Source organism: Pteronotus mesoamericanus, unplaced genomic scaffold (genome assembly GCF_021234165.1).
Source record: "Pteronotus mesoamericanus isolate MK-2021 breed Mesoamerican mustached bat unplaced genomic scaffold, CSHL_Meso_final contig_180, whole genome shotgun sequence".
Lineage (NCBI taxonomy): Eukaryota > Metazoa > Chordata > Mammalia > Chiroptera > Mormoopidae > Pteronotus > Pteronotus mesoamericanus.
In genome coordinates, this window is record NW_026555076.1 from 1,007,668 (window position 1) to 1,028,712 (window position 21,045).

The 21,045-nt window shown below is 44.4% G+C and overlaps 1 protein-coding gene across 8 annotated transcripts in view; it reads right to left on the reverse strand.

The window, feature by feature from the left end:
• Positions 1–6,243: 6,243 nt before the first annotated feature.
• HOPX (HOP homeobox) overlaps positions 6,244–21,045 on the reverse strand; it is a 29,222-nt gene continuing 14,420 nt past the window's right edge. For 5 of the 8 annotated variants that reach the window (XM_054566774.1, XM_054566777.1, XM_054566780.1 and 2 more), the window contains exons 2-3: positions 14,188–14,344; positions 6,244–7,050 (exon numbers count right to left, since the gene is read on the reverse strand). In XM_054566774.1, the coding sequence (XP_054422749.1) occupies positions 6,973–7,050; positions 14,188–14,344 (235 nt within the window). In that variant the 3' untranslated portion in view covers positions 6,244–6,972. Of the gene's footprint in view, positions 7,051–14,187; positions 14,345–14,521; positions 14,624–14,749; positions 14,891–21,045 lie in introns of those variants that run through there. The other 3 variants (XM_054566778.1, XM_054566781.1, XM_054566775.1) reach the window with 3 other exon arrangements.

Consider the following 21,045-nt stretch of genomic DNA (forward strand, 5'->3'; position numbering starts at 1 on the left):
TTGTGTATTTAAGATTGTTGGGTAGTACTGCTAAACCTGGTTCTTTCCTGACTAATACAGAGACCTGGTCTCTTTCTGTTTTGTTGCGCTTCAAGCCCTTAGCTGTTGCTGTCATCTATATGGTCTAAGGCAGCGCATTACCATAGTCACACTCTAATTCATGAGATGTGGGAACAGAAACCAGAGAGCACTCTTACCCTTTTTAGGGACGTGAGCCAGAAGAGCAGTTTAGCTGGGATGTTGTGGCTTTGGGGCTCGATTTATCTGAAGACTGGGGTGCGGGGAGACTTGCTGGAGGATGCACTTCCAAGTTCACTCACATGGTGTTGACAGACCTTTGTCCTTACTGGCTGTTGTCAGAAGGCCTCAGTTCCTTGCCATGTGGGTCTCTCCATAGGGCAGCTAGTAGCTAATGTCCCCCAGAGCAACTAATTTCAGAGAGAGAGAGAGAGAGAGAGAGAGAGAGAGCGTGCGCAAGGGAAAAGAAAAAGCTACAGTGTCTTCGAGAACTTCATCTTGGAAGTGACACACCCCTGTTCTGCCTTTTTTTACTGGTCACACAGACCAAACCCTGTTCTGCCTTTTTTTACTGGTCACACAGACCAAACCTAGTACAATGTGAGAAGGGACCATGGAAAGGTGTGACTACCGGGGGGCAGAGATTATTGGAGGCTGGCTTTAAAAACCTACCTATATGAGAGGTGCAAAAATGTAGTCTTTAGCAAGGCAGCCACCTCCTCAGATAAAACTACAGGAAGACGGAGAGACAGGCTAAGGGACAAACAGGATTCTCTGCCTCTGCTCTCTGTTCTGGCCACGTAAACACAGGTGCACTTTCCTTCTCACATGCAAATACACGTTGGGTATCCTGAAAAGGATCAATGTTTCTGAAGTGTAGTTCCTATGCCCCTGAAGATTCTTATCCTTAAGATCACTATCTCCAGAAATTTGGCTTTTGTATTCCCAGACAGTGTCAAGTTCCCCTATTAAAAAAAAAAAGATGAAAAACTTTTAAAAGGAGTGGGGAGAGGGAGCTTCTATCTGGAGGAAAGAGAAAGAAAATCCTTCTGCATTGCTAATCTGGAACTCAGAGGGTGAGTCATATGAACTATGAGTCAGTTTGTCACTGTACTTAGTAGTTAGACTGAGATTCAAATCCAATGTTTAAGGTTTTCTAAGTGTAAGTGGTAAACTTTTATAAGAAACTACACTGAAAGCTAGGTTCGAGGAGCACATGCCCAGTGCGGCTGTGCCAGGATCGGAGTTCCACTCACAGAGACGGGTGATGGTCTCTAGAAACCGTCACTTCTTCATGCCCGTAATTGTTTACACTCTAGATCATAACATCACAGCACCAGGCTTCATAAAACCAAAAATCTTACTCTCCTGCCTTGCCAACATAAGCAGTGGCTGATGTCCCAGATCCTTGCCTGACTTATGTTCACTACACTACCTCTTAGTTCTTCCATCATGGGAAAAGAATGTGAAATTTCAAATTATTTTTCTTATTACCATTGTTATTGCTAGTTACTTTGGCATTGAGTTCGGGCAGGGATGCATTTGAAATGGTTGGCATGAGGTTTTTTTTTAATGACTTTTTAGTGGGCAATGGAATAATGTGGAACAAGATTTCTAAATGGAGATGGCAAGCATTAAGAGACGGTAGCAGAATGTCTCCAAGAAGGTGACAACCTCCTATCTACCATACATCTGCACTCAGCTCAAAAAAAGTACGCACTTGGTGTCCATAAATTATCTTCTTGTCACCTTTTCCTTTCATATGCAAAAATATTTTTTTCTCAGTCTCTGTCAACTGAGAAAAGTCTGGTTCTATGCCCAATTATTTTCAACGTTTGTTGGCCTATATATTCCTGGCTATCTTTTCCTCTGAATTACTGCTTCTCCTGCATTAATTATTCTAGTGGCTGATATTTCTCTTCTGATTAACTCTTCCCTTCCTTTCTTCACTCTGCCATTAGCCAGGACTCTTCTTGCTTCAAATAACACATGTACACCGAGAAGGGAATTCATTAGTTCACAGAGCCCGGAAGGGGGGCAGCCCAAGGGAAGAGTGGGAAGCTGGGCCCTAGGTTTTCTCTCCAACTCCCACCTCTGCCTGGCTTCATGCTCTCACACTACAGAGTTGTTTTTCTCTATGTGGCTGGGTAGGCAGCTGCCTGCAACGTCAGGCCTCCATCCCCACAGCTCTTCGTCCAAGAGAATAACAGAGAACTAACCCTAACCCCTCCAGGTCCAATTGGAAAAACTCTGGCAAAGGGCTTTGACCCATCTGAGGTCAAGAGCCCATGCCTTGCCTCAGTCCCTATGTGCAAAGGGATACGGCATTGTGATTGGCCAGCCTGGGCCATGTGCCTAATGTGGGGAATCTGGGGTGCTGTGATTAACTGCTCTTCCAGGACCCATGAAATAGAAGTTCCCCAAATGTGAAGGTCTGCTGTTACCCCTTTACAAGAACAAGACAGCAGGCAGAAACAAATGCTTCTGCAGACCACTGTGTGCTACAAACATGGCTCAATCAGCTCCTTCCCCATCCCACAAAGATCACCAATGCTAGGCCATTCTGTGTCATAGAACTTTCCTGAAGGCCAAGGATAACAAAGAAACGTGGCAGCATGACAACAGCAGACATTAATTTAAAATAGAATATTTGAGATTGTACAGTCCCTGAGCCAGCTCCACTAGCCTTCTGGGACAACAGACATATTGACCTGTGACCTTTCCAGACCATTCTCCTCCACCCCTCCCCTAAGTACCCAGGGAGCCTCCTACCTGAGTTTTCATGGAACACATCCTAATTCCTGCTACTTTTTTCTGCACAGCCTCTAAATTCTTAATTTTTTTCCTCCTACTAGACATGCTTCAGAAGCCCCATCCCAAAAAAAACCCAAAGCCAAAAACAAACAAACAACACCCCCAAACACATCAAGATGTTTTTATAAACAAAAGAGCAAATTTTGTCCTCAGGAAGAATCTTTCCATCCTGTGATATTGTGATTTAGAACAAGAATATTTGGTCTGAGCTCTGCTCCTGGCACACGGCTCCTAAAGCCCTTGTGATTTTATAAGTAATATGAGCACTGGAGTATCTATTGTTTTAATATTTGGTATGTTGCCCTCAAATAGCTGCAGTTTCTGAAGTAGCTCCAGAATGATGAAAGTAAAAGGTGTGTCTTGTTATTCATAACAAGCCCTTCCAAGCAGAGTTGAGTTTATGTTAATGTGGTGATTTTTGGAAAGCCCCTAGACAGATGGGAGCTTGTTGCCAGGGGAACCAACCACGTGGTCAGAGCAGCGACCTTCAACCTTTTTCACCTGATGGCACACATAAACTGATTACAAAATTCTTCGGCACCCCAAAAAGATTTATCTCTTGCCAATCTGACCAAACAATAGGTATACTTTTGGCTCATTCACACTGGATGACTATTGTTTGTTGGCTGTTGTCATTTTTTAATTGGACAGTCTGAGGGGAAAGAGGTTAGAGCCCCTGACTAAATAGTCAGGTACTGCGTGTTTTTAAAATTCTGGTGGTCACCAGTGTGCTGCCGCACCCCAGCTGAAAATCATTGGATTAGAGCGCTGGGACTCTCGACCCCGCCCCGATCACCCTGGACCTCCAGGGAGGGGAGCCAGGGGCTGGAAATAGAATTTAATCCTGAATGGCCCATGACTCAATCAATATGCCCACACAATGACACTTCCATAGAAGTCCCTAACATCCAGGATTCAGAGAACTTCTGGGTTTGTGAACAGGTGGAGGCGCTGAAGGGTGGGGTGGTCAGAGAGGGTGGAAAAGCTCCATCCCCCTTTCTGCGTATCTTCCATCTGGCTGGTCCTTAGTTATATCCTTTATAATAAGTAAACTGTTTTTCCTAAATTCTGTGAGCTGTTCCAGCAAATCAATCAAACCCAAGGAGGGGGTCATGGGACCCTCTGATTTAGAAAAATAATAATAAAAAACATGCCTCCCCTCAGTATGATACTATAATATTAAGATTAAGTTACTTCTGCGTGGTGGGATCATGGGTAATTTTTATGGGTTCTATTGCATGTCTCATTTTTTTGCTTGTCTTTAGTTCTATAATTAACAAATGACACTGATTTAAGGCAAGAAAGGAGAAAAGGACAGAGCCTGCTACCTCTGTACTTTTTACCAAGAAAGGCAAAAACCTTTCCCAAAATCCTCCCTACCCCCCAAGCTTCAACCTGAATAGCCTTGGCCAGATCACGTCACATGACTTCCACAGCTTCCTTGTGGGGATGGAGGAGGGAATTTTCCAGCTTTTCAGCCTCTACAGCGTTAGATAGAGAAAGGTGGCGACAGAGAAAGGGGTTGGAAGAAATATCAGTTAAAGCAACAATGTCTGCAGTGGCAAAATTGAGATGATACAAGGCAAAGAAAGACTGTGCAGAGTTTTTCTCTGTCTAGGGTGGGTATTACCACTTTGGTCTATGACTCTGAGTGTGACTCCCGATAATAAAACTAAGAGAGCCCTCTGTAGAACCGACAGAGAGGGAAGACCCCTTGCAATGGTTGGTTGTACTTATGTGGTAGTTAAGGACTATGGTAAAGACTATCAGGCTAAGGATGACATTGGGGAAAACTTCAAATACAAGAAATGAATGAATAAAAAACTTGGCTCTTGTTAAAATAAATGAATGAATGGACACGAATCCTTATTTCCCCCCAGCATGGGCCATTCAAGGACTCATGACTCTTCAGCCTGATAAGCACAGGAAGTGATCCTTTGGTCTTAAACAGTTCTCAACAAGCTGAAGGCACACTCTCTGCCCATTTGGTGAGCTCTTCTTGGCCTGGACAGATTGTTCTTGAGCTATGTCTCTGTTACACTAGAAGGACTTCTGACCTGGGTCCTGGACCTGGGTTAGCATCTCTCTTGTTGCGTGACAGGGACAAATCACAGAGCTCTGTGTCCACTTTGGCCACAGTCATATTAGCAGCACAGTTCTTCCTCCCTCCCCATTTGCCACTGTCTAGTATGTGCACACATTCCTGGCTCATACTCACCTTTCCCTTCCTTCATTCCAGAAGGTGATGTTAGCATCCAGCTCTGTGTGCTGACTAATGCCCAGACCACCAGATGAGGCTGTTCTGTTCAGACCTTGGTTCATTGTGTAGTGTTTACGGAAGAAATGTTTTAAGGTAGAGGGAGAGGAAGCTTGTCAAGGATGTTTAAGGGGATCTTGTAAACATTTGTATTATGAATAACTGTTAGTGTTTCTTATCTTGGACTTTTTTTTTTCAATGGTTGTTCAATTATAGTTGTCCCATATTTTTCCCTGTTGGACTCTTTATTTTAAAGAACTGAAAAGACTGTCAATAAGAGTTCAGAAGGGTGCACCAATGTCATTGAGGGCTGGGATGGCAGAGACTTGTGGTGGCTTTTTTGATGTCCACTCTACCCGTTTCTTTCTTACCGACAGAACTTTAATTGGGCAGCAATATTCCCAGTTTAAAATGTTTACCTTACTACACTCCATTGAGTGAGGAGCGGCCATATGACCCAATTATGCAGGTGGAAGTTGCTGGGTGGGGAGCTGCCAGGAAACCTTTTTTAAAGGGGAGAGTCTTAGCTGGCATTTGCCTTTTTCTTTTTCTCTCCGCCCCACCCCCCACCCCCTGAAAGGCAGACTCAATGCCCGAGCATTCGTTTTGCATGCATGGACACAAGAGCCACAATGCTGAAGACAGCGAAGTAGGGAGACAGAACAACCATAGGTTCTTGACAACATCAGGGAGCCACCTACCTGCTGATGCCTTATGTAAGAACAATAACCTATTACACAGATAGACTAAAAGACCATTTGGTTAATTCATTGTAACCAAGTTACTGTTCCATGCAATCAAACAACTTTAATCGATAGACTATAAAGATGGTTAATGTGCTGTGATAGAAAATGGATGCAAATGGACCTCAGTGTCCTACAGAACAGTGCTGCTCAAACTTTTTATGTGACACACCACTTGGGGACCTTGTTAAAGATGCAGGTTCTGCCTTGGTAGGTCTGGATTGGAGTCCGGGGTCCTGTACTTCTCACAAGCTTGCAGCTAATGCTGATGATGCCAGTCCTGGACCCCGCTTTGTACAGCATGAATTTGGAAAATAACAGCTCTTTTGTCAGTCTGCTTCTGTACCGAAGCTACTGTTTTCCTTCGATATGTTTATTATTCAGTAAAAAATCTTCAGAGGACTCACACAGTGTATTTTCAACAAAAAGTTAAGGTTTTATTTAGAATGTCATTTTAGAGACACAAAGCAGTTCATTCTGTTTAGCAAAATAAATTTAACAGACACATTTAAACAAAGTAAATGAAAGATTTTAGCGGATTTTTTTGTTAGTCACTTGCTTTTCTGTCTTGTTGCTTGCGGAGTTTCTGTCTTTTAGCCTAACTGGGTTCTTTCTAAGTGAATGCAGCTTTAATCCAAGGAACGACTTTATGAAATCTGAATGACTCAAATATTCCTCTGCATTGTCATTCAACCTCAATGTAGTAAATGAACCATAAGGAAAACAACTTAGGGAAGTAGATTCAGAAGGAAATGTTTCTCCCTCTTGGCTACGTTATCTTTTCAACAGAGGCCTTGCCTGCTCTGAAATGGATATTGAAAGTAAATTAATATTGGGAGGTGATGACCAAAAACAAACTTAGGTGGTTTTTGCACCATCTGTCAGCATGACCCAAGGGAGGAGCAAGCCACGCCACTCTCTCAGCCAGGCCGCTGCTTTACAGAAGCTGCACATAGCTTCCTCGAGTTTTCTTTTCTAGTTATATACATTTAAAAAAAAATACAACATTGTGTTAAATAGCAGGACAGCTAACAGTGGAACACACAACACTACACCGAAAAAACAAAACGGCTGGGCTAAGCCGAGGAGAGAAACAGCAGACGGTCTTCATGGAGGGGAGCCGCTGCGCCCGCCACCTTCTCAGTCCGTAACGGATCTGCACTCTGAGGGCAGGCCTTCGGACTGCCGCCACTGGGCCAGGCGCTGCTTAAACCATTTCTGCAGGAGGGAAATGTGCAACGTTACCTGTCACATACTGGGGAAAAAAAAATGAAGTGTCCATTTCCTTCTAAATGGTAGGCTCTGTGGTCCGGATGGAAAGGAGGAGAGCAAGGGATGGGTCCACGGGGAGGGTTCTTCTCACTGTGACACTTACCTTTCTTGCCTCAGGACATTTGCACATGCAGGTTCTTATGTTTGGAATGTTCTATCTTCATTCTTTACCTGTGGAGCTCCCTGTCATTCCCAGGTGTCGATTTAAGTAGAAACTTCTCAATGAAGCCTTCCCTGACCACTTTATTTAAAGTAGGTTCTCCACCCATCTTAGGACTTTGTTACCTTCACAGGTCTTTTAATATTTGTAATTGTTTACCTGTGTATTCACTTTTTCACCTGCATTTCCTTCTAGAATGTAAGATTTGTGGAAGCAGAGACTGTACTCATCTTATCATCATTACATTCTTAGCCCCTTGCACAAGGGCTTACCAGTTAGAGGGTAATCAGTGTTTGCTGAATGAATAAAAGGAACCGAAGCGTCTCCTCTATGCCTCAGATAGATGCCAACAGCTACTAGATCTCATCAGTGTGTGCTGACCTCACCAAAGGCCTTGCTCATCTGTAAGGTTTAGTAAGTGTTTGTTGAATAAAATGGATAACGGAGCACTGGACAACCTCAGAGAACTCCTTCTTGCGGATGCAGGGAGCAGGCTCGCTCACCCTCTCCTTCTCCAAGGCCGCTGAGCAAGGAGAGACGATAAAGTGGGCCTACCAGTTTACTTACTCCAAATCTTGATACCTCTCAAAAGTGATCATGGATTTAAGGAAGGTCCCAGATGGGATTCTTCTACACCTGGTCTCAGACGAGGGCTAAGACATTTTTATACGTTGAAAGACAGTGCCCCTGTCTGTGTGGCTCGGTTGGTTGGGTGTCATCCTGCAAACGGCAAGGTCACCAGTTTGTTTCCTGGTCAGGGCACGTGCCTAAGTTGTGGTTTTGGTCCACAGTTGGGGCACGTACGAGAGGCAACCGATGGATGTTTCTCTCTTACATCAATGTTTTTCTCCCTCTCCTCCCTTTCTTCCCTCTTCCTATAATCAAAAACAGAACTTTTAAAAAAAAGTATAAAAAAAAGAAAGGCAGTGGTTGCTTTTAGTGTGCTACTGAGAGGGGGGGGAGCCCTGCAAAGAGGGGATAAGGAGACCCATGCTGGGAAAAAGACTAGGGTATGAACCAGGTTGGCCAGGAGGAATCTGGGATTTAAAAAAAAGAAACTTGGAAGAGGGACGGCTGAGAAACAGAGCAGCAAGCATGGGTCCGCCTGGGAGAGGCTGAGTGGGAGGACTGCAGGGGAAGTCGGGACCTGCAGGCTTTATTCTCCCCTGGGTTTCCCAGCCTTTCCCACACGCTGGTGTACACTGAGAATGCTGGTATTTTCGTGCCCCACTCGTGCAAACAGTGGGCAAGCCGCTGGGGGAGGTAACCACTGGGGGCTCTGCAGTCCTCGGCCCTGCCAACAGGAAGACCTATTGCAACCAACTGACTCAGAGAACTTGAAGAAGTCCCTGAAAATAGAGCAACCAGTCAGCTCTACTGTCAATGACGAGGTAAGCTGGGGGCAGGGGGGTCTCCACTGCCCCTTCTGGGTTTTCTAAAATTATCTATTCTAGGGGTAAGCGCATGAGAGGGCAGGAAGGAGGCAGAAGAGCACAGCTACGGGCTGCCAGACCGGGAAAGTGCTGATGGAGACAGTGCAATAAGAAACATCGAGAGGGGGCTGACTTAGCACAGATGGACACCTGCCCAGCTGCACATTTAACCTCAGAACAAACAGGCTGGTTCTAGGGCCGTGCTGGGGAAGACGTCATCTCTGCAGAGACCCAGGGAGCTGAAAGGCAGTCTGGCACAAGCTCAAGATCAGAAGAAAGGGTGAGAGCCACAGGGGAAGGAGTGTTTCCCAGGACCGAGGCCTGCGGAGTTAGAAGGCAGTGAGGCCACAAGACAGGTCAGGGCTCTGCACCAGCGCTGAGCTGGCTGCCCGGCGTGGGACCATCCCTGCAACTCGCCCTAACTGTACAGCAGAGTTCACACACTGAAAAGCTGTACACAGCTGGTAAAATCAGCTGTCTTCTACACCTTTGTGCTGTGGGGCGGCCAGGGAGAAAAGCACTCTGAAGCCAGGGACAGCAGACCACCCTTCAGGAAGCCTGCTCTTGCAGGGGTTGTTCTCCGGGTGCCAGGTTTCACTCCTGGGGACAAGTTACCTTAATAAGGGAGGCTTCATGAAAACTTGGTGGCTTTAGCCAAAGTTCTGCTGCGAAAGGTGGGCACCATTTCCTTCTGTAAAGCCACGTGTGTGTTTAGTTAGCTCAGAAATCTGGTGTGACGGCGTCATGGTTCCAGTTTCGTTAATGAGGCAGCTCTGCGGGGGGGTTTTCAGGGCTACAAGGTCTGATTCAGTAGGATTTCCAGTTACCAGAGCTGAATAAAGGGCGGAGTTTTAAAGACTGACTAATTAAAACTTGGAGAAGGAAAGTCTCATTTTTTATCAGGATTCATTCAAGACAAAATGATTGAGCTGGCCTCATTCAGAAAAGCCACCCACATCTTTACACTATTAGTGAAGCAGAATATTAATGTACAGTTACTGAAAATAACTTCCGCAAGGACCACATTTGTAAATTGGCGCGTTGGCATCAAGATGCTTAGCAAATTAAACCCTAGCGTTGGGGGATGGGATGAAGTTCAAGAAAAGCTCATCCACCTGTCCAGCCAATGTGGAAATTTCTTATACTTGGTTCCATTACGGAGCTGTACAACTGCTGCTATCACACCTGGCAAATACACCAGCGCCAAGAGGGTGATAGAAACCATTGGCAAGACTTTGTTGATGACCAGGATTGGAATTTTATAAAAATACTGTTGATGGGAAGTTACAAAAGGGTGAATTACTTCCCTCAGGAAAGTGTAAAGAAAAGTCAGAGATGATACAATAGCGGCAATTTTAATCGGCAAGCGCCACTCTGGGAAGAGTTCCTGTTTGTGCTGAAACTTTTGCAAAAGCACAGGTCCTTTCTAAACATATATATTTTAAATCAAGTACATGTATATATGATACTTTAGCAAACCAGTTGCCATCCAACAAAAACATTTGACATCTTGCTTGCTCCCCCCACCCCCCGCCCCCAGAGCTGAATCTCACCACATCTCACTCACACTGATGCTGATTTTCCACCTGGCTCTACCTCTCTCTCTTCTTTGTGTCCGTTATCCCTTGGGAAAGACATTCATCCCTCACTTGCTTATAAATGAACAGCCTCATTACCCTCGCCCACTGACGGAGATTTATTTACTCCAAGTGAACAGATGACAATTAGACACTGTGATGGGGAGGGGCTGAGGCAAACTTACATTGTTCCTGTCCTTTTCTCTAGTAACTAACATTTCATCCTTTTCAGGGGGAGACCTTTAGAGGTCTTTATTCCACTGATAAACATCTAACAACTAAAACCACTGAGTTCTGGGAATAGTCCCAGGACATCAAGAGCAGATAAAGATACTGGAAGCCTCTCTAAGAACCGACGCCAGCTACCCAGCTACACTGGGCTCGAATCAGTGATAATAGAAAACGCCAGATCATCTCAGCCTCCCAAGGGGCTGATGAAAGCGCTTTCCCAGAGGCTCCTAACACTGACTTCAAAACAAAAAAGATACAGGGGTTGGTATTCTGTCAGGTTTATCTAACATAAACGTAGGAGATATCAAATTACTGTCATAAGAAAAACCTATTCTAGGATCCCAGCAAAAGCAACTTAAAAAGTTATTTCCATTAGATTACCCTTCACATCACTTGAGGTTCCTATAGGTGCCCCCCTCCATAGCAGAGAACATGGTCCTACACTGGGACAGTTAGAAAGAGGTCATCAAAGCCCCCAGTCAGAGAACATCTCACCCTTTTAGTCCCTCTCGCCCCTGCCAAAGTATCGGGGCTGTGAATCAACTCTAGTTTATTATCTCATAGGAGCATCTTGTGCTTATTTTTCTTCCACTAACGTATTACTTGTTCTAGGAAAATGAAGAATATGATTCTAATTCTGGAGGTGAGGGTGTTAGGAATGAGGGAATTGGGTATATGAAATTAAAATTATTTTGATGACCTTCCCTTGTGTAAAGGGACAACAGTAATAAAGAATAGAAACAGGGGGTGTGCTAATCCTGGGCACTGCTCATGTGCAGGCCCAGCCCATCCTGGCCTCCCTGAGTTATTTAAAGGGTCCCTGCAAAGCCTGCTGTAAATAAAAATAATTTTATCACTGGCATAATATCTCCAGAACACACTTTTTTTTTTAAAGAAGACATTTCTAACAATATAAGGGTTGTTCGAGAAGATTAAAGAAGAAACCGTTCTCATTCACCAGCACACGCTGGGGTGCGAGGGGTTGGGAAGTGGTTGAAGTGGGCAGGAGGGTGGGGGGGATGGGAAGTTGGAAGATGAGACCCAACCAGCGGGGATGACAGAGGGCTACCTTGGAATCTTCTTTTCCTGAACTTGCTCAGTGTTGCCTGTCTCTGAGCACTGGGCTTTCAGATGCTTCCCTGCGGGTCTATGCCGGAAGAGAGAGCGGCAAGACCAGCTGTGGCAACCTCGGCGGGGTGGAGGGGGGGGGGCGAGGGCGGGGGTGGGGGGTGGGGGGAGGAGGTGTTGGCCTCCATGGCAGGAAACGGAAGCCAGGGGCCCTGCTGTGAGGCTGACTCGCCCTCACACCCAGTCATTTCAGGTCTGGGTCTTGTTCGAGGCAAGTAGAAGAGGGTAAATGGAAGAAGGGCTGGCTGAGAAGGGCACAGGAACCTCTGCGCAGGGCTGTGAATTGGCTGACCTCAATCACAGAGAGAAGCAGGTGCCGTTTCTCCCCGCCCCTCACTTGATTTCATTCCAGTTCTCTAATATAAGGTCAATCTTGAGGAAAGATTAAAAATAGCCTGAGATGATTGTCATTTAATGCATAGATTTTTTTCAGAAATAAATATAAATTAAGTTTTCGGTCTTTTCCTCACAACCCACTAAGTTGTTTGCATTTCGCCTCTATAGCATCCTGGTTAGGGGTCTGGATTATGCCCAGGTCTGCAAGGGTTCAAATCCTAGCTCTGCTACTTCTTAGTTGTTGCTTTTTAAAAAGATTTTATTTATTTATTTTTAGAGAGAGAGGAAATGAGGAAGAAAGAGAGGAAGAGAAACATCAATTGGTTGCCTCTCGCACATGTGCATCTCCAACTGCGGAACTGATCCCCAACCCAGGCATGAGTTGTGACATTTTGGTTGGCAGGCCATTGCTCAATTCACTGAGCGCCACCAGCCAGGGCCTGACCTGCATTCTTGAGCAAGTTATTTAACCTTTCTGTGCCTCAGTTCCCTCACCTATACAATGGGGCTAATAGTGCATACCTTACAGCACTGCTGTGACAAGTAAGTGATTTAGTACTTAGAGACTGCCTGGAAGAATGCCTGGCAAGCATTAGCCATTACAAAGGCCAACATAGTTATTCTGCCTTACAGGCTGGGAATGATGATCATTTACCACGGGAGAATCAGAGGCTGAGAAGAGCTTAGACCCCTAGTTGGTGCTGTGCCCATGATAAATTTACACCCTCTATTTAAAAGATGAGTAATTATTGTCTCTGTGAGCCCTCTTCTTTTCTAAATATAGCGTGGGATATTAAATGATAAAACTTCATGAGGCTGCTTCCTCAGAGGGTTCCAAGAAACATGAGCTGTAAGACTTGGGTTACAGTCAATCACCTTCTACTAAGTTCTGCTGTTCCCTCTGCTAAAAACAGGCATACGTGACTTTCTGTTTCACCTAGGAAAAAGGATTTTCTAGAAGCAAGTTACCCGAAGTGTGTTTGGCTTAATTAGTAAAAGTCATTTTGGACTTGGGGTCCAGGGTCTTAGTTCTAGAATCCACCGGAGCATCCATTACAAGCTTTGAAGCCTCACCTGAGTGTGGCTCACGCGGAGGAGAGGACAAAGTGTCTGATGCTCTGGTCTGTGCAATGGGAAAAACAAGAATACCTCTGCCTTAGAGCTGAGACTAGAGGTGTGAAGTGCTTTGGGCTCCCGTGGGAAAGATGCTGGAGCAGTTCCAAGGAGTATTATCATGCATAACTAATTACCTTCCCATGACCAAAGGGAAAATAAAAGTCAGACTTTAGGCAGGCTTACTAAATCAATAAATAAATAAATTTGAAAATTCGGCTGGAGGAGCCAACACTGCACTTGGAGGTTCATAATCACGGATAGTGTTTCATTCTCTACCCTCAACAATTTTCAGGATAATACAGGTTTTAAAAACAGACAAATAAATCAATACATTTAAGGGCACATCTGCTTCCACTCCTTTCAGCTGTACTGTCTACCTTCTTGGAAAAGTCCAGAAAAAAAAAATCTAAATCTTAGAGCTGGCGAATTTTTAAATACCCGAATCAAATCTCCCAGGCTATGGGCAATTTTAGCTCTGCAGCTAAAGGGAAGCTGGAATGTGATAGGGTGGAAAAAGCGTGCTTAACGACCCGAGCCCTCCTGGCAATTCCCTCCCTCTGGGCCTCCGTTTCCCCGTTCGCCACACCCGAGGGCTGAATTTACAGCTGATCGCTAAGGTCCCCCCCAGCTCTGACATTCCCGCGGATAATAGATTTGAGAAGGCTGGGCTCCAAGTGCACGCGGCTCCTCTCGCGAAGGTTTCGCTCACAGCCCAGGGGAAAACAGCCCGGGAATGCAAGGCAAGAGCGGGGTCAGGGACGCTGCTCCCAACCCCGAGGGAGGAGAGCGTTTATCCTGGGCTTTCGTGGAAACTGGAAATGCAGGGAGAAGGAAAGATGAACGTGAGGTTTCTAAGCGACTCCCGGAGGGGCCCGCAGGCAAGGGGTGGAGAAGCAGACGGGGAGCCCCTGGGGCCGGGAGCTGGGGTGCGGCGGGGGCAGTGATGCAGGATGTGGGCTCCCGGGATGGGATCGCGGAACGACTGCGGGAGGCGACTAGGCGAGGAGCGGGGCGCCCTCACGTTGGCGAGGCAGCCCAGGCGAGGGCTGCGCGGTGGTCCGGGGGCAGGGCCGGGAAAGGCGGGGCGCGCGCGGGGCCTCACCTGGGTCTCCTCCTCAGACAGGCCGGCCTCGGCCGCGATGAGGCACAGCGTGGTGGGGTCCGGGTGCTTGTTGACCTTGTTGAAGTTGTACTCCAGGATCTCCACCTGGTCCTCGGTGGGGCCGCTCGCAGTCTCCGCCGACATGGTCCCGGCGCGGCTGCGGGAGAAGCAGAAGCCGGGCGGTGAGCGCGGCTGCGGCGGGCGGGACGCACGGGGGGCGGGGGTGGGGCGCGGCTGGGTGCCCTCTGCCCGCGGGGCTGAGCCCTCCCGCAGTCGCGCGGCGGCGCGGGACCCCGGCGACTGCCGCTGCGGCGGACCTGCCCGGGAGCCTTACAGCGATTTTCCGCGGGGCCGATGTGCGCGGCTGGGAACAAGATGAGGCCGTGCGCCCTGCCGGCCCTAAGGCTCTCCGCCTCAGGAAGGAGCGAAGGAAGCGCGCGGTGATTTTGAAAAACCTTCTTCAAAGACCCATGGGGAAGAGGGAGTCGCCGGGGGTGGGTGGGTGACTGTCTTGACAGATGGCGCGGGGCGGGGCGGGTGGGGTTCGCGGCGGGGCGCTCACCAGTTCGCGTTGTTCGCCTCTAAGGGGGCCCTCGCCAGGGAGGGCTGGCTGTACACCCCACACCTCCTCTGAAGAAATAGCCCACAGGGCAGAAGCGACTTCTTAAAGTTGGGGAAATGGGGCGGCGCTTTTAATCTCTCCCTGTTACAGAGGTGGAGACAGGTCCACAGAGACGTGATTTACCCTGGAGCGCCCAAGGTCGGGAACTGAGCATCAGGAGAAATTTTCACCTGAGGGCTTGTCTGAGTCACTGCAATCTGCACCCTCCTCCCCCATCCCTCCGCTCCAAATTTTAGGTAGAAGTCTGAGGCCTCTGGCCAACCTGGCCGTTCACGGTCCCGCGTGGCGTGGCCATTGTTCTACAGGGCACGGAGAGAGCCCACTTCACTATGTGTCCCCTCCAGGTGAGGACTTCCAAGGTACAGCTAAAACCCAATTGAGGAGCATCTACAGCACCTCAGATCTTTAAAATCTCAGATGTCCTCTGTAATTGTATTAAAATATACTGTAAAGTTAAGAGAATGGGTCCAACTCTAAGCTTCAAAGTCTCTTTTATTTCCTTGATTTAGAGCCAAACATTGCTCCAACAGATTTTGGAGCAACATGACTTCCTGCTGCATCTTCTCCACTCCTAAGTAGACTCTGAATCTCTGAATAAGGGGCTAAATAAATAAATAAATGCAGCGGTACACCCCTCCACTTCCTCTTCCCAATTTAAAATATGTCAAGGTCTAAGTTAGAATCTTCGAGATCTCGGTTGTGGATTTGGTACAAACAGGTCAGGACTTGACATTGCTGACTGGAGGAGACAAGTGCAAGTGTGGGAATCACGTTGGTTTGTTGTTGTAACAAACAATTGCAAAATCATCCAGTGCAATCCTGAGCATGTTTTGATGTGGTTTGTGCCTGGGAAGAGCCACCCTCCACTGATCTGCCTGCATAGTGTTACTGTTTCTACCGTGAGATGCTGTTACCTTTTCTATGGTGACTTGCACCCCAAGCTCCCTAAGTAAGTGGCTTTCCCTTTCTCCTCTAGGTCATTTGAAGGGGTTTTGGAGTAAGACAGGAAGCCATTCTACTGTGTGAGAGTCTTGGGCTCAAGCCACTTGTCAGGTCGCTGGGAAATCTCTCTGTGTTTTTGGTGAGGTCAGTGCTCCCCCTCCTAAAGTTCTGTAGCGGTGATTCCTGTCACCATGCTGAGATAGGACAGGGTCCAGTCAGGTCAGAGATGCCTCCTCTTCTCCTGGCCCCTGTCTCCCCCTTTTCTTTGACACAGGACTTCAGAGCTGGAAAGAATCTTGGAGATTAGTTCCAGTTTTCTCCTGTAACAGCCCAGAAGAGCAAGGCCCAGGAAGACTGACTTTCCCAAGTGGGGCCCAGGTAGTGACTAGCACCCTAGAATGGGAAGCCTTAGCTTCGGTTTCAGTCCTCTGATGTGCTAGACCCTTTTCAACAGCCCATTCTGTCTCTAGTGTGGCAGGAAAAAAAGTCAGGAGGGCAACAGTCTAAATGCAGGCAGGAGCTTGTTGCCATTCTGAATGGGCATTGACTGCCCTTTTAGGGCATCAATTCAAGCCAGAGCCGCCCACTGGAACCACCCACCACTGCTCATTTTGCCTAAAAGAACACAGGAGAGGGGACCCTGCTGCCTCTGGCTTTATCTCTTGCCCTAGAAAGGTTCCATCTAGTTCCATTGACACAGTTATACTGGCTCTTCCTTGAAAACTTTTGCTGCTACTTCGTGGAATCCTCAGTCCTTCAGAATTATTAATCAAATGTACTGATTTTTAAACTGCACTCAGATTCAAGGACTGTTCTGCATATACTTTCCATCTATTTATTATTTAATTGCTATTATATAAGTCAAGGACAGCTGATGTTTTTCCATTTAATCAGGTACATTTTCCCTCACTGTATTTTGTGGCTTCCTGTTATAGGATTTGTATGAGGTTTCACCGGTAGGCCCTGATTGACTTGAAAGTAGTACCCAGGTTAGTTGGCTGAGGACCATCGATCAGACTTGGCTGGCTGCTAAGGAGATCTGTGGGAGGACCGTTTGAAAGCACCTACTTCTCCAAGGTACACCATACAAACAAACAAACCTGATTTCTAGAAATTAAGATAAAGATCTAACCTCTGCAGTCAGATCTTCTTTACTTCACAAAACTCTGTTATTTCAGCCCTCTTTGGTTGACAAAGTGCTTGCTGCTGCTGTTTTGTTTCTTCTTAATCTTTCTTTCTTTTAAAGGAAACTTGTAAATCAAATCATTCTAGTGACCTTGGCCTTATAAAACTTCTCAGCTCTTTCCAGTAAGGAAACTGTTGAAAAGTTTCTCTGAAGGTAGTCTAAACAATTTCAGATGAAAAGAACTAAAAATATTTTAAAGCTTCTTAAACTTTAATTTTAGCATAAGCTCTATTGTTGTTGTGGTTGTTAATGTCTTATGAAATGTTCAAAGACTAATTTGTCTTGTGGTTGTGTTTTCTTTTGTGGATAGGGGAAGATAACGCATAAACATTTCCAAGGTGGTTAAATGAAAATTGCTGGCTTTTTTTCTAAATTTTTAATTCCAAGGCCTGAGAAGACAGTTTTACCTGTGACCCCTAATCCTATAGCTATTTATTTTAGGTATTTGCTTGTATGTACTAGCTCACAGAAAGTGCTACAACTGGTAACCTGCTATTGATTCACATTTATCATCTCCCTCTCCCAGCCTTTCTGAACTCTTTGTAAAGCCACTAATATCAAATCAAGAGAAAAAGATTATCAGTGGCAGACATGCTTCATAAAGAGTCCCATGGTGAACTGGCCAAAAGCAAAAAAACCCCCCAAAAACAAAAAAAAAACAAAAAACAGATGAATAATTCTTTAGGGCCGTCTCCCAATTTTCTTTAGCTTGAATTTCCTTTATATTTATTGTGAAGTTCCTGGAGGCAATAGGCTCTTGAAGCATTTTTTATTTTCTTAAGTGAAAAAAAAATGATGTGCTGCCTTTTCCTCAAGAAAAGTGGTGGGTGTTTGGAAGCGGGCAGATTTTTCCCACTCATCACTTATTGAACTACTCTGGACCAGGTGGGAGGGGGATCACTCAAGCTATGTCTCTCAGAAATTGACACATAGGAGTGGACTATTGATTGATCTGCCTCCCCAGGCTAACACAGGTCTGGTTGAAGAAGGGTTTTTTTTGGTTTTTTATTCGTTAACGTTGTTAAGCTTATAGCAGTAGTTCTCATGCCTAGCTGGGCCTCAGAATCACCTGTAGAAATGTCCAAGCACACCCAGGTCTCCTGAATCAGAACCACATTTTAGGAATCTAGAGTGAGAGAGACACAAAGTTTTCCAGCTCTTGTAAGATTTTGATGTTTAATACTTAAAATCAACGATAAATGTTTAGAACGCATACCTTATACTTACAGAGATGCATTAAAATATCTTCTAACTGTTAACTTTGTGTATCATCTAAACAGTTGATTAGAAGGTAGGTTGGGGTAGTTTTTAAGGAATAAGCTTTTAAAAAAACACATTGGATAAAGATGTAAACAGCATGCTATTAATCCTTTGTATATATGGTCAGGGATAGGGAAATTGCCTTTAAAATTATGAATGATCAAAAGACAATTTGCCATGGTTTCAAAAATTAAAAATAATGTAAAACTCTTCTTAAAATCTTTCAGAACAACAAATTTTTGTGTTGAGATCAGAGTTTAAGAAGGCAGGTCATCAAAAGAAAAATTTCTTCCAACCCATCATGTAAATTTCCATAACTGATTTAGATGCTAAAAATTACAGTGTAAAAGATTTGGCAGCCTTGAGTTTGATTGTCCTATTCCTTAGATTTTCTAGTGAAGGAAATACTAAAAGTTAAGTTATCATTTATATAGACAACTTATATAATGGAACTTAAAACTGAACATTAGACTATGAATATACCATGTACACACAGCATCACTGCTGTCTTCAGGGAAACAAGATTCCATACTTGCATGGGAAAATGCATTTTTAAATGCTATATTGATTATAATTTTACATACTAAAAAAAAACTGGAGGAAAATGTAACAAAACATCAATAATGTTTATATCTAGATTGTGGAACTACAGATGACCTAACATTTTTTCTTCTTTATATTTTTCTAGTTTTTCACATTTATTACTTTGAAATTAGAAATTTTTTTCTTAAAAAAAGACATTCTTGATCAGACCAATGGTTTTCCTTCTGTTTCATCCGATTATTGGTACCAAATTACATTTTCAGAGTAAGCATGGGAGTTGTTTTCCATCAAGTCTATCTAGATGATTAGGGAAGTAAACATTTTCATTTCCCACTGAAAGATTATTGTCTAAGCCTATGTGTAATGTACATGCAAGTTATGAAACTAAATTAAATAAACACTAGTGAACCCCACCCAATTTAAAAATTAAATCATCACCAGGCCTGTGGAAGGTACTCCTATTTCCTCCCTTGTCCCGCCCTCTGGCTTATCTGCCTCCAGCGGAAAAAGCAAGGTTCTGATTTTTGTATTAATCATCCCTTTGCTTTTCTTTTTTTTCTTTTTTTACCCTTCCTTTACTTTTAAAATTAGTTCTATCACATATGTATGGTTCCCTAAAAGAACACTTTTTTTTTTTAGCTTTGTATATTTTTGAGTTGTCTAAAAGTAGAATCAGTACATATAATTCTTCTGCAATTGCATTTTTCATCAGTGCGCTTCCAAGATTCACCCATCTTTCTGCATTTAGAGAAGTCATTCATATTCAGTGCTGTTTTCATTTTGTGACTATTTGAGGGTTTTCCACTTTTTTTCTTTTCTCTTTTTTCTGTGATGAACCCTGCCTTTCTGAACGTTTTCATGTATGCCTTCTAAAGCACATCTAGGAGGGCTAGGACATATATAGAGAGTGGAACTGGTCATAAGGTATGTGGCTATTAACTTTAAAACATAATATTAACTTGTTTTTCAAAGTTGTTGAACACAAAACTACATTTCTACCAGCAATGTATAGTATTTCCTTTGCTCCACATCCTCACCAACACTTGTATTGCCAAACTTTTATTTATTTTTTGCTATTATTTTTATGTGTCCTTTTTGTCCATGAATATCTAAACCTTCTTGAGGCTATTTATATTTTCAGCATGCTTAACTTCTTGGGGCCAAAAGGTTCCAAATGTTTACTGTTTACTTTTACAAGTATTTCCTGTTCCAGCTCAGGAGGAGATTTGAGGTATTTTTTGAGAATTTAGACTCTGTCTCCAGGCCAGCTTGTTATTTCCATTGGTGACCAAGAACAATACAAAAGATGTATGGAAAACTAATTACAGCACACCCTGACTGTACGATGTTTAAAATGGTACTACCATATTGCCGTGTATAATGTGCACTTTTTTGCCCAAATTTTTGAGGGGAAAACAAGGATGAGCATTATGCATGGGTAGTACTAATTCCATATTATATAAATTTTTTAAATAATTTTTTAATTTATGCTTATGTATTAAAAATGCAACTCTAGCCCTGGCTGGTGTGGCTTAGTGGACTGAGCACAGGCCTGTGAACTAAAGGGTCGCTGATTCGATTCCCAGTCAGGGCACATGCCTGGATTGCAGGCCAGGTCCCCAGTAGGGGGCACACAAGAGGTAACTGCCCATTGATATTTCTCTCCCTCTTTTTCTCCCTCTTTCCTCTCTATCTAAAAATAAATAAATGTTTTTCTCTTTTAAAGTGCAACTCTAGAAAGCAATAATGATATCTGTATGCAAAATAATACCCTGGAATATGATCATCGGTTTTGTTTCTAAATATACATATAAAAAAAGTTGAATTAAAAAATTAAAACAAAAGACTTTTTTCCTGAAAATTTGGACCCAAAACATTGGTGCACATTGTACATGGGAGCATATTATACATGGCAAAATACGGTATTTTCTCTTCTACAGAGCTCCTGGGAGTCAGAACTTGATTCTGCACTGTCAAATGGTGTTAACTGTGTCAGCTATTGCCCCCTCCAAAACACTGAATATCAAAGTCTCTATATTAAAACCATGAGATGAATATAAAATGACTGAATAAATTAGGGGAAAGAATGTAGGGCTAGAGAGGAAGTATAAAAGAGAGAGACTATTAGACTATGAGTTTCACATGGTTATAAGTATGTAAAATCAAATAATGCATTCAAGTGTTGGAACTGCAGTACCATGATGATCGGGTGCTGAGCTACATTCCAAAAGCAGGCTGGTATTACTGTTCTTCGTTTCTTTCACAATACTTTCTAAGGAATTAGAATGGAGTTAGTCCTGTTTTG